The sequence below is a fragment of the Ranitomeya imitator genome, chromosome 3, assembly GCF_032444005.1.
Source record: "Ranitomeya imitator isolate aRanImi1 chromosome 3, aRanImi1.pri, whole genome shotgun sequence".
Classification (NCBI taxonomy): Eukaryota; Metazoa; Chordata; class Amphibia; order Anura; family Dendrobatidae; genus Ranitomeya; species Ranitomeya imitator.
In genome coordinates, this window is record NC_091284.1 from 291851696 (window position 1) to 291870576 (window position 18881).

Here is an 18881-nt window from a genome sequence, read left to right on the forward strand (position 1 = left end):
GATTTGGGGGGGGGGGGGGGGGGGGGGGGTAAGGGAGAGAGAATCTGCCTATACTCGAGAATATACTGTATGTGTATTTTTTTTTTATTTTTTTTTTTTTAATTTGCAATGGGGCAAAAGTGGGGTGATTTAAACTTTTAATAAATATGAAAAATAAAAAAAATATAATTTTTTTTCCTTTTGCCTTGCTGCAATAGCCTCCATGGGAGGCTAGAAGCTGGCACAACTTGATCGGCTCTGCTACATAGAGCCGAAGCATAGATCGCCTCTACGTAGTGGAATTACAGGCTTGCTATGAGCGCCGACCACAGGGTGGTGCTCACAGCAAGCCGGCATCAACAACCATAGAGGTCTCAAGGAGACCTCTGGTTGTTATGGCGACGCATCGCTGACCCCCGATCATGTGACGGGGGTCGGCGATTAGAGTATTTCCGGCCGGATGGCCAGAAGCGGTAGTTAATTGCCGCTGTCAGTGTTTGACAGCGGCATTTAACTAGTTAATAGCGGCGGGTGGATCACAATTCTACTCGCGGCTATTGCACGCACATGTCAGCTGTTCAAAATAGCTGACATGTCGCAGCTTTGATGTGGGCTCACCGCCGGAGCCCACATCAAAGCAGGGGATTTGACCTCAGACGTACTCACCCGTCCGAGGTCAGAAAGGAGTTCAAATTAACTTTGTGGAAAAAACCCTTTAAGACAACATAGAATATATTGAATAAATCAGTAAGATTTGAAGGTGAAGAAAAAAAAACACCAAAAGACAAACCATTAAAGTTGAGAAAATATTTTTACTTTGTGGCAATAACTCAACACTTTCAATTAAAAATACACAGTATGATTAAACATACACATTTCTCTATTGTAAGAACTTTTAAACCTCAGCTTGTCCAAAACTGAATCACCCATTAAAAAAAGAAAATTAACAAGAGTCACAGAAGTTGACACTACTACATTTTGTCAATATGACGCACTGTGTCAGGTGTTTAAACAAATAAATTAAAGCCCAGTAAGCAATAGAGTTTTTAGGGTATGTGCACACGAGGCAGATTTAGTGCAGAATTAGTGCAGTTCTGCAGCAGATTTTTCTGCTGCAGAAACGCTGCAGAACTGCACTGTGATTTACAGTACAATGTAAATCAATGTGAAAAAAAAGGTGTGCACATGGTGCAGAAAAATCTGCGCAGAAACGCTGCAGATTTCAAAGAAGTGCATGTCGCTTCTTTTGTGCAGTTCTGCTGCGTTTCTGCACCCCTCCATGTTAAAGATCTTCAGTGGTAAAATCTGCACTAAAACTGCAACAAAAACTGCAGAAAATCTGCACCTGCAGATTCTGCCAGGAGATGCAGATTTAGGCTATGTTCACACTTTGCGGATTCCACTGCGGATTTTTCCGCAGCAGAATTCCGAAATCCGCAGTCAAAACCCGTTGCGGTTTTTACTGCGGATTTATCGCGGTTTTTACTGCGGTTTCTTCCGCGGATTTTCATCTGCAGTTTCCTATAGGAGCAGGTGAAAATCCGCAGAAAAGAAGTGACATGCTGCGGAATGTAATCCGCAGCGTTTCCGCGCGGATTTTTCTGCAGCATGTGCACAGCGTTTTTTGTTTCCCATAGGTTTACATTGTAATGTAAACTCATGGGAAACTGCTGCGGATCCGCAGCGGTCAAATCCGCTGTGGATCCGCAGCAAAATCCGCAAAGTGTGAACATAGCCTTAGTGCAGAAAATTCTGCACCACATTTCCTACGTGTGCACATAGCCTTAAGTGAATGCAATTATGTACATCTAGTAAGTGTAAGTAAATCCAACAAAAAAAAAAATACAAAAATTGACATGATTCAATGGTGAAAGTATTTCCTGAGAAAAATTACAGCTCGGTTTTATGACTAGTATATGAAAAGCTGCAAGGGACACTTTGCTTTAAATAATATATTAGCAATTACTTCAATAATTGTACATAATTTAACAAAACAACCCAGCACAGTAATTCTTTATACTTCAGTGTCCAATTAAAAAGAAAGGGAGGGTAATTTGCTTTCACATGAAACTTTTTTTTATATAAATACACACACATATAATTGAATTTTTTTTTTTACAGGTCTCATTATAAAAACAAACAAAAATGTAAAATAGTGGCTGGATATTTTTGAAAAAGACAAAAACAAAGTATTGCCCATAATTTATATTGGTTTTGCTTAAGCCTAGGAGATTATCTAGATACTAACTTTTTGCTGATTTATTTAGTCTAGAGTAATAAAATTTCCTTTTTTTTCTCCTACAAATTTTAGCCTTGATGCCATACCAGTCTGATGCTTCACATGGTTCAGGATTAAAACTGAGCAAGCAATTCACTGTGCAAAACCATGGCAGTTGTATATTTAATACATCATATACAGTTTACATTGCTTAGATCCAAAATAACTGCAGGATCAGCTGTCAATCATCTTGGACAGTTCCAGAAGAAGAGCATCTTCATCTTTATTTGAATCCAGATTCAACTCTGCATCAAGCTTATCATCATCATCAATTTCCCATATCATCTCATCCAGCTCGTCCTCTGTGGGCACAGAGGCTTTACCCATCGATGCTGTACTTGTCCTTGGTGACTTCATGGGAAGATGAACTGCAGCAGAAGCACTAGGCGAAGGTGTGATAACTTCAGGGCTAGGACAAGAAAAAAAAATTGTTATCGTCAAATAGATACCATCACTGAAAAGCCTGAAGTGTTCCTCTAGTTTCCCACCTCCTGCCCATAGACTTACGAGCAGTAAGGCAGGCGTCACACTAGAGAGTTTTACGGACGTATGAGCGCATAAAATACGTCCGTAAAACACGCATTACAGACGGCCCAATTATTCTCTATGCCCCAGCTCCTATCTGCCGTATTTTACTGATCCGTATTATACGGCTTTCTACGGCCGTAGAAAATCGCAGCATGCTACGTTTGTCACCGTATTGCGCAAAAAAAAAAAATCGCCAATGAAAGTCTATGGAAACAAGAAAAATACGGATTACACACGGACCAGCAGTGTTAATAGATAGAGATATAGATATATAGATAGATAGATACACACATATATACATATACACACATATATACATATATATATATATATATATATATATATATATATATATACACACATATATATATATATATATATATATATATATATACACATACATACATATACATATATATAGATAGATTATATATATATATATATATATATATATATATATATATAATCTATCAGTGAGACATATGTATATATTAATATTTCATCCAGCACGAGATAGCTTTAAAGCCGGTAATTCAATTGCCGGGTTTTGCTATCTCCTTCCTAAACCCGACATGATATGAGACATGGTTTACATACAGTAAACCATGTCATATCCCCATTTTTTTTTGCATATTCCACACTAATAATGTTAGTAGTGTGTATGTGCAAAATTTGGCCGTTCTAGCTATTAAAATAAAGGGTTAAATGGCGGGAAAAAATTGGCGTGAGCTCCCGCGCAATTTTCTCCACCAGAGTAGTAAAGCCAGTGACTGAGGGCAGATATTAATAGCCTGGAGAGGGTCCATGGTTATTGCCCCCCCCCCCCCCCCCCCGGCTAAAAACATCTGCCCCCAGCCACCCCAGAAAAGGCACATCTGTAAGATGTGCCTATTCTGGCACTTGGCCACTCTCTTCCCATTCCCGTGTAGCGGTGGGATATGGGGTAATGAAGGGTTAATGTCACCTTGCTATTGTAAGGTGACATTAAGCCAGATTAATAATGGAGAGGCGTCAATTATGACACCTATCCATTATTAATCCAATTGAATGAAAGGGTTAAAAAAAAAAAAAAAATCACACACACATTATTAAAAAGTATTTTAATAAAATAAACACAAAGGTTGTTGTAATATTTTATTGTACTCTCAATCCACCTGAAGACCCTCGCTCTGTAACAAAGGAAAAATAATAAACCAACAATATACATACCTTCCGTTGATCTCTAACGTCCCACGATGTAAATCCATCTGAAGGGGTTAAAATATTTTACAGCCAGGAGCTCTGCTAATGCAGCGGTGCTCGTGGCTGTAAAACCCCGGGGAATGGAGGTAATGTAGGTCAATGACCTATATTTACCTTCATTCGCGGTGAGGCGCCCTCTGCTGGATGTCCCTCGAGCGTGGGAACTTTCCTGGAAAGCTCCCAGGCTCGAGTTCATATGAGGACAACCAGCAGAGGGCGCATCACCGCGAATGAAGGTAAATATAGGTCATTGACCTACATTACCTTCATTCCCTGGGGTTTTACAGCCACGAGCACCGCTGCATTAGCAGAGCTCCTGGCTGTAAAATATTTTAACCCCTTCAGATGGATTTACATCGTGGGACGTTACAGATCAACGGAAGGTATGTATATTGTCGGTTTATTATTTTTCCTTTGTTACAGAGCGAGGGTCTTCAGGTGGATTGAGAGTACCGTGGACCCTCTCCAGGCTATTAAAGGGAACCTGTCACCCCGAAAATCGCGGGTGAGGTAAGCCCACCGGCATCAGGGGCTTATCTGCAGCATTCTGTAATGCTGTAGATAAGCCCCCGATGTTACCTGAAAGAGGAGAAAAAGACGTTATATTATACTCACCCAGGGGCAGTCCCGCTGCTGGTCAGGTCGGATGGGTGTCTCTGGTCCACTGCGGCGCCTCCCATCTTCATTCCAAGACGTCCTCTTCTGATCTTCAGCCACGGCTCCGGCGCAGGCGTACTTTGTCTGCCCTGTTGAGGGCAGAGGATAGTACTGCAGTGCGCAGGCGCCGGAAAGGTCAGAGGCCCGGCGCCTGCGCACTGCAGTACTTTGTCTGCCCTCAACAGGGCAGAGCAAAGTACGCCTGCACCGGAGCCGTGGCTGAAGATCAGAAGAGGACGTCTTGTAATGAAGATGGGAGGCGCCGCAGCGGACCAGAGACGCCCATCCGACCTAACCAGCAGCGGGACCGCCCATGGGTGAGTATAATATAACGTCTTTTTCTCCTTTTTCAGGTAACATCAGGGGCTTATCTACAGCATTACAGAATGCTGCAGATAAGCCCCTGATGCCGGTGGGCTTACCTCACCCGCGATTTTCGGGGTGACAGGTTCCCTTTAATATCTGCCCTCAGTCACTGGCTTTACTACTCTGGTGGAGAAAATTGCGTGGGAGCCCACGCCAATTATTTCCGCCATTTAACCCTTTATTTTAATAGCTAGAACGGCCAAATTTTGCACATACACACTACTAACATTAGTGGTGTGGCATATGCAAAAAAAAAAAAAATGGGGATTTGAGATGGTTTACTGTATGTAAACCATGTCTCATATCATGTCGGGTTTAGGAAAGAGATAGCAAAAGCCGGCAATTGAATTACCGGCTTTAAAGCTATCTCGCGGTGGATGAAATATTAATATACAGGTCCTTCTCAAAAAATTAGCATATAGTGTTAAATTTCATTATTTACCATAATGTAATGATTACAATTAAACTTTCATATATTATAGATTCATTATCCACCAACTGAAATTTGTCAGGTCTTTTATTGTTTTAATACTGATGATTTTGGCATACAACTCCTGATAACCCAAAAAACCTGTCTCAAAAAATTAGCATATCAAGAAAAGGTTCTCTAAACGACCTATTACCCTAATCTTCTGAATCAACTAATTAACTCTAAACACATGCAAAAGATACCTGAGGCTTTTATAAACTCCCTGCCTGGTTCATTACTCAAAACCCCCATCATGGGTAAGACTAGCGACCTGACAGATGTCAAGAAGGCCATCATTGACACCCTCAAGCAAGAGGGTAAGACCCAGAAAGAAATTTCTCAACAAATAGGCTGTTCCCAGAGTGCTGTATCAAGGCACCTCAATGGTAAGTCTGTTGGAAGGAAACAATGTGGCAGAAAACGCTGTACAACGAGAAGAGGAGACCGGACCCTGAGGAAGATTGTGGAGAAGGACAGATTCCAGACCTTGGGGAACCTGAGGAAGCAGTGGACTGAGTCTGGTGTGGAAACATCCAGAGCCACCGTGCACAGGCGTGTGCAAGAAATGGGCTACAGGTGCCGCATTCCCCAGGTAAAGCCACTTTTGAACCATAAACAGCGGCAGAGGCGCCTGACCTGGGCTACAGAGAAGCAGCACTGGACTGTTGCTAAGTGGTCCCAAGTACTTTTTTCTGATGAAAGCAAATTTTGCATGTCATTCGGAAATCAAGGTGCTAGAGTCTGGAGGAAGACTGTGGGTACTTGACACTGGACTTCAGGCATTTTGGCATTTCCTTCTCCCCAGTCAGTGATGGTGTGGGGTGCCATGTCAGCTGCTGGTGTTGGTCCACTGTGTTTCATCAAGGGCAGGGTCAATGCAGCTAGCCATCAGGAGATTTTGGAGCAGTTCATGCTTCCATCGGCTGAAATGCTTTATGGAGATGAAGATTTCATTTTTCAGCACGACCTGGCACCTGCTCACAGTGCCAAAACCACTGGTAAATGGTTTACTGACCATGGTATTACTGTGCTCAATTGGCCTGCCAACTCTCCTGACCTGAACCCCATAGAGAATCTGTGGGATATTGTGAAGAGAAAGTTGAGAGACGCAAGACCCAACACTCTGGATGAGCTTAAGGCCGCTATTGAAGCATCCTGGGCCTCAATAACATCTCAGCAGTGTCACAGGCTGATTGCCTCCATGCCACGCCGCATTGAAGCAGTCATTTCTGCCAAAGGATTCCCGACCAAGTATTGAGTGCATAACTGAACATTATTATTTGATGGTTTTTTTGTTTGTTATTAAAAAACACTTTTATTTGATTGGATGGGTGAAATATGCTAATTTATTGAGACAGGTTTTTTGGGTTATCAGGAGTTGTATGCCAAAATCATCAGTATTAAAACAATAAAAGACCTGACAAATTTCAGTTGGTGGATAATGAATCTATAATATATGAAAGTTTAATTGTAATCATTACATTATGGTAAACAATGAAATTTAACACTATATGCTAATTTTTTGAGAAGGACCTGTATATACATATATATACATATATATATATATATATATATATATATATATATATATATATATATATATATATATATATATATATATATATATATATATATATATATATATATATATATATATATATATATTAGCTATTGAACCCGTTCTACGCCCGGGTGGCGAGCATTTATATTGGTATATGGTCTCCATCATGTGCTGCTGCCATCCTGCGCCCGTTCTGTCATGTGCTGCTCCCATCCTGCTGCCATCCTGCGCCCGTTCTGTCATGTGCTGCTGCCATCCTGCGCCCGTTCTGTCATGTGCTGCTGCCATCCTGCGCCCGTTCTGTCATGTGCTGCTGCCATCCTGCGCCCGTTCTGTCATGCGCTGCTGCCATCCTGCGCCCGTTCTGTCATGCGCTGCTGCCATCCTGCGCCCGTTCTGTCATGCGCTGCTGCCATCCTGCGCCCGTTCTGTCATGCGCTGCTGCCATCCTGCGCCCGTTCTGTCATGTGCTGCTGCCATCCTGCGCCCGTTCTGTCATGTGCTGCTGCCATCCGGCGCGCCCGTTCTGTCATGCGCTGCTGCCATCCTGCGCCCGTTCTGTCATGTGCTGCTCCCATCCTGCTGCCATCCTGCGCCCGTTCTGTCATGCGCTGCTGCCATCCTGCGCCCGTTCTGTCATGTGCTGCTCCCATCCTGCGCCTGTTCTGTCATGTGCTGCTGCCATCCGGCGCGCCCGTTCTGTCATGCGCTGCTGCCATCCTGCGCCCGTTCTGTCATGTGCTGCTCCCATCCTGCTGCCATCCTGCGCCCGTTCTGTCATGTGCTGCTGCCATCCTGCGCCCGTTCTGTCATGTGCTGCTGCCATCCTGCGCCCGTTCTGTCATGTGCTGCTGCCATCCGGCGCGCCCGTTCTGTCATGCGCTGCTGCCATCCTGCGCCCGTTCTGTCATGTGCTGCTCCCATCCTGCTGCCATCCTGCGCCCGTTATGTCATGCGCTGCTGCCATCCTGCGCCACTATTGTATTATATGCCCCCGTATGCTGCTGCCATATAAAAAAAAAAAAATACTCACCTATCGTCCGGCTCCACTGCAGGTGTGTGTTCAAGAAAATGGCGCCGGAAAGCGCGGATTGCGCAGGCGCCGATTCCGGCAGCAGGAATCGGCGCCTGCGCAGTCCGCGCTCTCCGGCGCCATTTTCTTGAAGACACACCTGCAGTAGAGCCGGAGTGTGTCTTCAAGAAAATGGCGCCGAAAAGAGCGGACTGCGCAGGCGCCAATTCCGGCAGCAGGAATCGGCGCCTGCGCAGTCCGCGCTTTCCGGCGCCATTTTCTTGAACACACACTCCGGCTCCTCTGCCTGTGACTGGACTCTGTCACAGCAGAGGAGACGGAGCCGCACGCAGCGCTGGAACGGAGGACAGGTGAATATACTTACCCTCCCTCCTGGCGCGTCCACGGTCCCTGACTCTCCTGTGGAGATCGCGGTATGCGTTCAGTGCTTACGCATACCGCGATCTCCTGGGAGCGTCACTCTGTGGGGGCCAGACTGCGCCGGCGCTTGCGCCTGCGCAGTCTATAAAGGCTTCGGACAGAGTGACGCTCCCAGCTTTATATTATAGATATATATATAGATATATAGATATATAGATATATAGATATATAGATATATAGATATATAGATATATATATATATACACACAGTACATATGTTTGTATTATTTTTTGAGCCCATGGATCCATTGTATATCCGTATGTCGGTTTTGCAAGCCTGCGAGAAAATCTCGCAGTACGGATGCCATACGGATTACATACGGAGGATGCCATGCGCAAAATACACTGACACACCCTGCCTACAGAGTAGATACGGACCACTATTTTGGGGACTTTTCAGCGTATTACGGCCGTAAGATACGGACCGTATTGTCTTACGCCGAGTGTGACGCCGGCCTAACACATTTCTCACCACTGAGCGAATTACACATTTTACTAGTAATCTGAGAGTGTGAATGATCAGTGTTTATGCTGGTTTTGATGAGAAGACATGTTGAGAGTCAGAGGCTCCCAATTCACGAAGAGGCGTATGCTTCATGTAGCGTCAGGCCTACTGGAGTAAAATGAGTGGCTTCCTGAATGCCATAACTTGTCATGAATTTGACGAGTGGCACTCACTGCACCATACCATCTCCGCTCTACTCACTTTGTCAAAGCAGGGCAAAAATGGAGCGAGAAAAATTCACTATGTTTTAACACCAACTAGAGCTGCACCAAAATTTTGCAACGTTTAACACTATTTATACTCAAATACTGGCATAAAAGCTTTGATGAATCAGACCCTATATCTCTAATAAGATATATCACAGAATTTCTTATCTTGCATTCATAAAATGTAAAATGACCAATTACACCATAAAAGGAGGTTAACTTTCTTTTGTTAGTTCAGCTTTTTTCAGGGCACTTCGGTCCATAAAATGGCTGCTGACGGAGGAGCATGAGACCTAACCATTAGCCTTGTCCAACAGAAAAGCAGCTTTTCCATGTGAGGATGGACAGAGCTGGTGACATGTCACACCATCATCAGCCATGGACAGGATAGCTGTGCAGTCTAATACCAAGAGCAGGAGGAGAGCCTGTCATACCTAGATCAAGTCCAGCACAATTATTAGGAGATAAAGTGCTCAGCTCCTTCATTGGCTCAGCTCACATCCCAGCACAATGCCAAAGTAATAGGCTGCCGTCACACTAGCAGTATTTGGTCAGTATTTTACATTAGTATTTATAAGCCAAAACCAGGAGTGGACAATATATAGTATATAGAGGAAAAGTATAATAGAAACATATGCATCACTTCGGCATTTATCACCCACTCCTGGTTTTGGCTTACAAATACTGATGTTAAATACTGACTAGTGTTGAGCGATACCGTCCGATACTTGAAAGTATCGGTATCGGATAGTATCGGCCGATACCCGAAAAATATCGGATATCGCCGATACCGATATCCGATACCAATACAAGTCAATGGGACATCAAGTATCGGAAGGTATTCTCATGGTTCCCAGGGTCTGAAGGAGAGGAAACTCTCCTTCAGGCCCTGGGATCCATAGGGAGGTGTAAAATAAAGAATAAAAATAAAAAATATTGATATATTTACCTCTCCGGCGGCCCCTGAACTCAGCGCGGGTAACCGGCAGGCTTCTTTGTTCAAAATCAGCGCTTTTAGGACCTGAGAAACACGTCCCGGCTTCTGATTGGTCGCGGGCCGCCCATGTGACCGCCATGCGACCAATCACAAGCCGCGACGTCACCGCAAGCTATTAGCGCGCTCATTTTTAAAAATGAGCGCGTTAATGGCTTTCAAAGACGTAGCGGGTTGTGATTGGTCGCGGCCGCGACCAATCACAAGCCGCGACGTCACCGCAAGCTATTGACGCGCTCATTTTTAAAAATGAGCCCGTTAATGGCTTTGAAAGACATAGCGGCTTGTGATTGGTCGCGTGGCCGCGACCAATCACAAGCCGCGACGTCACCGCAAGCTATTGACGCGCTCATTTTTAAAAATGAGCGCGTTAATGGCTTTGAAAGACATAGCGGCTTGTGATTGGTCGCGTGGCCGCGACCAATCACAAGCCGCGACGTCACCGCAAGCTATTAGCGCGCTCATTTTTGAAAAATGAGCGCGTTAATGACTTTCAAAGACGTAGCGGCTTGTGATTGGTCGCGGCCACGCGACCAATCACAAGCCGCTATGTCTTTCAAAGCCATTAACGCGCTCATTTTTAAAAATGAGCGCGTCAATAGCTTGCGGTGACGTCGCGGCTTGTGATTGGTCGCGGCCGCGACCAATCACAACCCGCTACGTCTTTGAAAGCCATTAACGCGCTCATTTTTAAAAATGAGCGCGTTAATAGCTTGCGGTGACGTCGCGGCTTGTGATTGGTCGCGTGGCGGTCACATGGGCGGCCCGCGACCAATCAGAAGCCGGGACGTGTTTCTCAGGTCCTAAAAGCGCTGATTTTGAACAACGAAGCCTGCCGGTTACACGCGGACTCACCAGGGGCCGCCGGAGAGGTAAATATATCAATATTTTTTATTTTAATTCTTTATTTTACACATCCCTATGTATCCGATACCCGATACCACAAAAGTATCGGATCTCGGTATCGGAATTCCGATACCGCAAGTATCGGCCGATACCCGATACTTGCGGTATCGGAATGCTCAACACTAATACTGACCAAATACTGCTAGTGTGACGGCAGCCATACATCTACCAATATAAGAAATCAGATATTCCAGAAGCTAGAAAGCAATGCTACATAAAGATCAAGAATTCTATTAGTACAAAACTGAAGATGTTCGCCTGATTATCTAAGGCCAAGTCATTCAGACACACATGCATACAGTGGGGCAAAAAAGTATTTAGTCAGTCAGCAATAGTGCAAGTTCCACCACTTAAAAAGATGAGAGGCGTCTGTAATTTACATCATCGGTAGACCTCAACTATGGGAGACAAACTGAGAAAAAAAGATCCAGAAAATCACATTGACTGTTTTTTTATCATTTTATTTGCATATTATGGTGGAAAATAAGTATTTGGTCAGAAACAAAATTTCATCTCAATACTTTGTAATATATCCTTTGTTGGCAATTACAGAGGTCAAACGTTTTCTGTAAGTCTTCACAAGGTTGCCACACACTGTTGTTGATATGTTGGCCCATTCCTCCATGCAGATCTCCTCTAGAGCAGTGATGTTTTTGGCTTTTCGCTTGGCAACACAGACTTTCAACTCCCTCCAAAGGTTTTCTATAGGGTTGAGATCTGGAGACTGGCTAGGCCACTCCAGGACATTGAAATGCTTCTTACGAAGCCACTCCTTCGTTGCCCTGGCGGTGTGCTTTGGATCATTGTCATGTTGAAAGACCCAGCCACGTTTCATCTTCAATGCCCTTGCTGATGGAAGGAGGTTTGCACTCAAAATCTCACGATACATGGCCCCATTCATTCTTTCATGTACCCGGATCAGTCGTCCTGGCCCCTTTGCAGAGAAACAGCCCCAAAGCATGATGTTTCCACCACCATGCTTTACAGTAGGTATCGTGTTTGATGGATGCAACTCAGTATTCTTTTTCCTCCAAGCACGACAAGTTGTGTTTCTACCAAACAGTTACAGTTTGGTTTCATCAGACCATAGCACATTCTCCCAAAACTCCTCTGGATCATCCAAATGCTCTCTAGCAAACTTCAGACGGGCCCGGACATATACTGGCTTAAGCAGTGGGACACGTCTGGCACTGCAGGATCTGAGTCCATGGTGGCATAGTGTGTTACTTATGGTAGGCCTTGTTACATTGGTCCCAGCTCTCTGCAGTTCATTCACTAGGTCCCCCCGCGTGGTTTTGGGATTTTTGCTCACCGTTCTTGTGATCATTCTGACCCCACGGGGTGGGATTTTGCGTGGAGCCCCAGATCGAGGGAGATTATCAGTGGTCTTGTATGTCTTCCATTTTCTAATTATTGCTCCCACTGTTGATTTCTTCACTCCAAGCTGGTTGGCTATTGCAGATTCAGTCTTCCCAGCCTGGTGTAGGGCTACAATTTTGTTTCTGGTGTCCTTTGACAGCTCTTTGGTCTTCACCATAGTGGAGTTTGGAGTCAGACTGTTTGAGGGTGTGCACAGGTGTCTTTTTATACTGATAACAAGTTTAAACAGGTGCCATTACTACAGGTAATGAGTGGAGGAAAGAGGAGACTCTTAAAGAAGAAGTTACAGGTCTGTGAGAGCCAGAAATCTTGATTGTTTGTTTCTGACCAAATACTTATTTTCCACCATAATATGCAAATAAAATGATAAAAAAACAGACAATGTGATTTTCTGGATTTTTTTTTCTCAGTTTGTCTCCCATAGTTGAGGTCTACCTATGATGTAAATTACAGACGCCTCTCATCTTTTTAAGTGGTGGAACTTGCACTATTGCTGACTGACTAAATACTTTTTTGCCCCACTGTACATACACATAGTAGTAACTCAATCAAGACGGCGTAACTGCAAAGGATATAACACCCCATTTCTTACGTCACAGCTACATGTGGCCGGATCGCAATGGTTGATTCTGAGATCTCAGGCCAGTACAAGTTTCCTAAACCAATGGTAACATCCTTACAGAGATATCGCTCGACAACAGCCTTGGAAAGAATGTGACAGAATTGGGTTAGTGGAAAGGGTGAAATCTTAGGATATGTGCACACATTGCGGATTTTGCTGCGGATCTGCAGCTGTTTTCCATGCGTTGTACAGTACCATGTCAACGTATGGGAAAAAAAAAAATCCGCAGTGCACATGCTGCGGAAACGTCGCAGTGTTTTTTCCACAGCATGTCAATTCTTTGTGCGGATTCCGCAGCGGTTTACACCTGCTCCCCAATAGGAATCCGCAGGTGTAAAACCGCAGGTGAAATCTGCACAAAAAACGCGGTAAATCCGCTGTGCAGTTTACCTGTGGATTTTGCACAAACAGTGCGGAAAAATCTGCACACCAATCCGCAACGTGTGCACAAAGCCTTACTCTCTCACTGTGAAAACCCACAAACCAGAAGCTTCGGCCCACCGGGTTGAAAAAGTGGGGGAGCATTAGGAGCAGTTTTACACTAAACTATATTTCATAAAATCAATAGTGCGGAGCTGCACAGTCTTACTAAATAGAACGTGCAGCCCTAGACTGGTGAGAAGTTACTCTGTAATTCCCCTATAGGGGAGGAAAAATCTACCACCGCTATGCAGCATTTTATGCATTTCTAACCTCCCCATTGAAAATTGCTAGCCACCACTTACATCACACCGACATGCATTTGTCAGTATGGAATCAAACATGCAGTCTTCACTGGGAAATAAAATTACATTTATTTATGATTCAAATACCTGAGCTTGAGATGTTTTGGTTTTGCACTGTCTGAGGATTCTGCTACTGGAAGCTGTGAAGAGAAGGAAACATGAATTACAATTTACACAAAGCAATGCCATATAAACATACCTAGAATTGACACTAAAGGTACCGGTTACACTAAACGATTTACCAACGATCACGACCAGCGATACGACCTGGCCGTGATCGTTGGTAAGTCGTTGTGTGGTCGCTGGGGAGCGGTCACACAGAAAGCTCTCTCCAGCGACCAACGATCCGGGGAAAGACTTCGGCATCGTTGAAACTGTCTTCAACGATGCCGAAGTCCCCGGGTAACCAGGGTAAACATCAGGCTACTAAGTGCAGGGCCGCGCTTAGCAACCCGATATTTACCCTGGTTACCATTGTAAAAGTTAAAAAAAAAAAATTTAAAAAAAAAAAAAAAACAGTACATACTCACATTTTGATGTCTGTCACGTCCCCCAGCGTCCACAGGGTTAAAACTGCTTTCGGCAGGAGCGCTGCTAACGCACGCACTGCTGCCGAGAAGCTTCCCTGCACTGACCGTCAGTGCCGGACGTAAAGCAGAGCACAGCGGTGACGTCACCGCTGTGCTCTGCTTTACGGCCGGCACTGACAGTCAGTGCAGGGAAGCTCTCGGCCGGAGCGTGTGCATTAGCAGCGCACCTGCCGAAAGCCATTTTAACCCTGTGGACGCCGGGGGACGTGACAGACATCGGAATGTGAGTATGTAGTGTTTTTTTTTTTTTACTTTTACAATGGTAACCAGGGTTAATATCGGGTTACTAAGCGCGGCCCTGCACTTAGTAATCCGATGTTTATCCTGGTTACAGGTGAACACATCGATAGATCGGCGTCACAAACGCCGATCTAGCGATGACAGCGGGGTGATCGGCGACCAAAAAAAGGTCCTGATCATTCCCCACGACCAACGATCTCCCAGCAGGGGCCTGATCGTTGGTCGCTGTCACACAACGAGATAGTTAGCGGGATCGTTGCTACGTCACAAAAAGCATGACGTTGCAATGATATCCTTCACGATATAATTGTGTGTGAAGGTACCTTAAGAAAATAGACATTCACACCTGAAACAATGGGTGAAATTGTATAGGGTCACCACACCTGCAGAACGGACTGCATTTTCAATGCAACAGATTCCCTTCAAGGACATGCCCCTTTTGGCCTTAACCCCTTCATGACCCAGCCTATTTTGACCTTAAAGGGAACCTGTCACCCCGTTTTTTCAGATTGAGCTATAAATACTGTTAAATAGGGCCTGCGCTGTGTGTTACTATAGTGTAATGTAGTGTACCCTGATTCCCCATGTATGCTGAGAAATACATTACCAAAGTCGCCGTTTTCGCCTGTCAATCAGGCTGGTCAGGTCGGGTGGGCGTGTTCACAGCGCTCTTTTCTTCCCCAGCTTTCCGTTGGTGGCGCAGTGGTGTGCGCATGTCCAATTTCCGAATTCCCTGCGCCCACGTGAAGACACAGCGCGCGATCTGCGCGGTCATCCCTTTCATCGGTGGGGGCGGCCATCTTCCTGGGGCCGCGCGTGCGCAGATGGAGTGCTCTGCTGCACGGGACTTCAGGAAAATGGCCGCGGGATGCCGCGCGTGCGCACAAGAGATCGCGGCAGCCATTTTCCCAAAGCCGAGAAACTCGGCTTTGGGAAAATGGCCGCCGCGATTTCTTGTGCGCACGCGCGGCATCCCGCGGCCATTTTCCTGAAGCCCCGTGCAGCAGAGCACTCCATCTGCGCACGCGCGGCACCAGGAAGATGGCCGCCCCCACCGATGAAAGGGATGACAGCGCAGATCGCGCGCTGTGTCTTCACGTGGGCGCAGGGAATTCGGAAATTGGACATGCGCACACCACTACGCCACCAACGGAAAGCTGGGGAAGAAAAGAGCGCTGTGAACACGCCCACCCGACCTGACCAGCCTGATTGACAGGCGAAAACTGCGACTTTGGTAATGTATTTCTCAGCATACATGGGGAATCAGGGTACACTACATACACTATAGTAACACACAGCGCAGGCCCTATTTAACAGTATTTATAGCTCAATCTGAAAAAACGGGGTGACAGGTTCCCTTTAATGACCTGGCTGTTTTTGCAATTCTGACTAGTGTCCCTTTATGAGGTAATAACTCGGGAACGCTTCAACGGATCCTAACGGTTCTGAGGTTGTTTTTTCATGACATATTGGGCTTCATGTTAGTGGTAAATTTAGGTCAATAATTTTTGCGTTTATTTGTGAAAAAAAGGAAATTTGGCAAAAATTTTGAAATTTCGCAATTTTGAAATTTTTAATTTTTATTCTGTTAAACCAGAGAGTTATGTGACACAAAATAGTTAATAAATAACATTTCCCACATGTCTACTTTACATCAGCACAATTTTGGAAACAAAAAATGTTTTTGCTAGGAAGTTATAAGGGTTAAAATTTGACCAGCGATTTCTCATTTTTACAACGAAATTTACAAAGCCTTTTTTTTTTTTAGGGACCACCTCACATATGAAGTCAGTTTGAGGGGTCTGTATGGCTGAAAATACCCAAATGTGACACCATTCTAAAAACTGCACCCCTCAAGGTACTCAAAACCACATTCAAGAAGTTCATTAACCCTTCAGGTACTTCACAGCAGAAGCAACATGGAAGGAAAAAAATGAACATTTAACTTTTTAGTCACAAAAATGATGTTTTAGCAACAATTTTTTTAATTTTCCCAAGGTAAAAAACGTTATTGTACAATTTGTCCTGAGCACGCCGATACCCCATATGTGGGGGGGGGGGGGGGGGGACCACTGTCTGGGCGCACGACAGGGCTCGGAAGGGAAGGAGCGCCATTTGACTTTTTCAATGAAAAATTGGCTCCAATCTTTAGCGGACACCATGTCGCGTTTGGAGAGCCCCAGTGCCTAAACATTGGAGCTCCCCCACAAGTGACCCCATTTTGGAAACTAGACCCCCCAATGAGCTTATCTAGATGCATAGTGAGCACTTTGAACCCCCAGGTGCTTCACAAATTGATCCGTAAAAATGAAAATGTACTTTTTTTTCGCAAAAAAATTCTTTTAGCCTTAATTTTTTCATAGGCAACAGGATAAAAGGGATCCTAAAATGTGTTGGGCAATTTCTCATGAGTACACAGATACCTCATATGTGGTCACAAACCACTGTTTGTGCACACGGCAAGGCTTGGAAGGGAAGGAGCGCCATTTGACTTTTTGAAATGAAAAATTAGCTCCAATCGTTAGCGGACACCATGTCGAGTTTGGAGAGCCCCTGTGTGCCTAAACATTGGAGCTCCCCCACGTGACCCCATTTTGGAAACTAGACCTCCCATGGAACTAATCTAGATGTGCGGTGACCACTTTAAACCCTCAAGTGCTTCACAGAAGTTTATAACTCAGAGCCGGGAAAATAAAAAATCATTTTTCTTTCCTCAAAAATTATTTTTTAGCCTGCAATTTTTTATTTTGACAAGAGTAACAGGAGAAATTGGACCCCAATAGTTGCTGCACAGTTTGTCCTGAGTACGCTGATATCCCATATGTGGGGGTAAACCACTGTTTGGGCACACGTCGGGGTTTGGAAGGGAAGTAGTGACGTTTTGAATTGCAGACTTTGATGGAATGGTCAGCGGGCGTCACGCTGCATTTGCAGAGCCCCTGATGTGCCTAAACAGTAGAAACCCCCCACAAGTGACCCCATTTTGGAAACTAGATCCCCCAAGGAACTAATCTAGATGTGTGGTGAGCACTTTGAACCCCCAAGTGCTTCACAGAAGTTTATAACGCAGAGCCGTGAAAATAAAAAATAATGTTTCTTTCCTCAAAAATTATGTTTTAGCAAGCAATTTTTTTATTTTTGCAAGGGTAACAGGACAAACTGGGCAACAATTATTGGCATCCAATTTCTCCTGAGTACGCTGGTACCCCATATGTGGGGGTAAACCACTGTTTGGGCACACGTCGGGGCTTGGAAGGGAGGGAGCACCATTTGACTTTTTGAACGCAAGATTGGTGGAATCAATGGTGGCGCCGTGTTGCGATTGGAGACCTCTGATGTGCCTTAACAGTGGAAACCCCTCAATTCTAACTTCAACACTAACACCAACACACCCCTAACCCTAATCCCAACTGTAGCCTTACCCCTAATCACAACCCTAACCCCAACACACCCCTAACCACAACTTTAACCCCAACACACTCCTAACCCTAACCACAAGCCTAATCTTAACCCTATTTCCAACCCGAACCCTAAAGGTACCTTCACACTGAACAATTTAACAACGATATCGTTAGCGATCCGTGACGTTGCAGCGTCCTGGATAGCGATATCGTTGTGTTTGACACGAAGCAGCGATCTGGATCCTGCTGTGACATCGTTGGTCGGAGCAGAAAGGCCAGAACTTTATTTCATCGCTGGATCACCCGCTGACATCGCTGGATCGGCGTGTGTGACGCCGATTTAGCGATGTCTTCACTGGTAACCAGGGTAAACATCGGGTTACTAAGCGCAGGGCCGCGCTTAGTAACCCGATATTTACCCTGGTTACCAGTGTAAATGTAAAAAAAAAAAAACACCATTACATACTTACATTCCGGTGTCTGTCACGTCCCCCGGCATTCTGCTTCCCTGCACTGTGTCAGCGCCGGCTGGCCGTAAAGCAGAGCACAGCGGTGAAGTCTTACTTAGTAACCCGATTTTTACCCTGGTTACCAGGAGACTTCGGCATCGTTGGTCGCTGGAGAGCTGTCTGTGTGACAGCTCTCCAGCGACCACACAGCGATGCTGCAGCGATCGGCATCGTTGTCTAGATCGCTGCAGCGTCGCTAAATGTGACGGTACCTTAAGGCTATGTGCCCACTTTGCGGATTCGTGTGAGATTTTTCCAAACAATTTTTTG

The 18881-nt window shown here is 45.0% G+C and overlaps 1 protein-coding gene across 13 annotated transcripts in view; it reads right to left on the reverse strand.

Moving 5' to 3' along the window:
• Window positions 1–771: 771 nt before the first annotated feature.
• ZC3H11A (zinc finger CCCH-type containing 11A) overlaps window positions 772–18881 on the reverse strand; it is a 142826-nt gene continuing 124716 nt past the window's right edge. For all 13 annotated transcript variants that reach the window (XM_069756540.1, XM_069756539.1, XM_069756535.1 and 10 more), the window contains 2 exons: window positions 13959–14011; window positions 772–2666 (listed from right to left, as the gene is read on the reverse strand). In XM_069756540.1, coding sequence (XP_069612641.1) covers window positions 2432–2666; window positions 13959–14011 — 288 coding nt within the window. In that variant the 3' untranslated portion in view covers window positions 772–2431. The remainder of the gene's footprint in view (window positions 2667–13958; window positions 14012–18881) is intronic.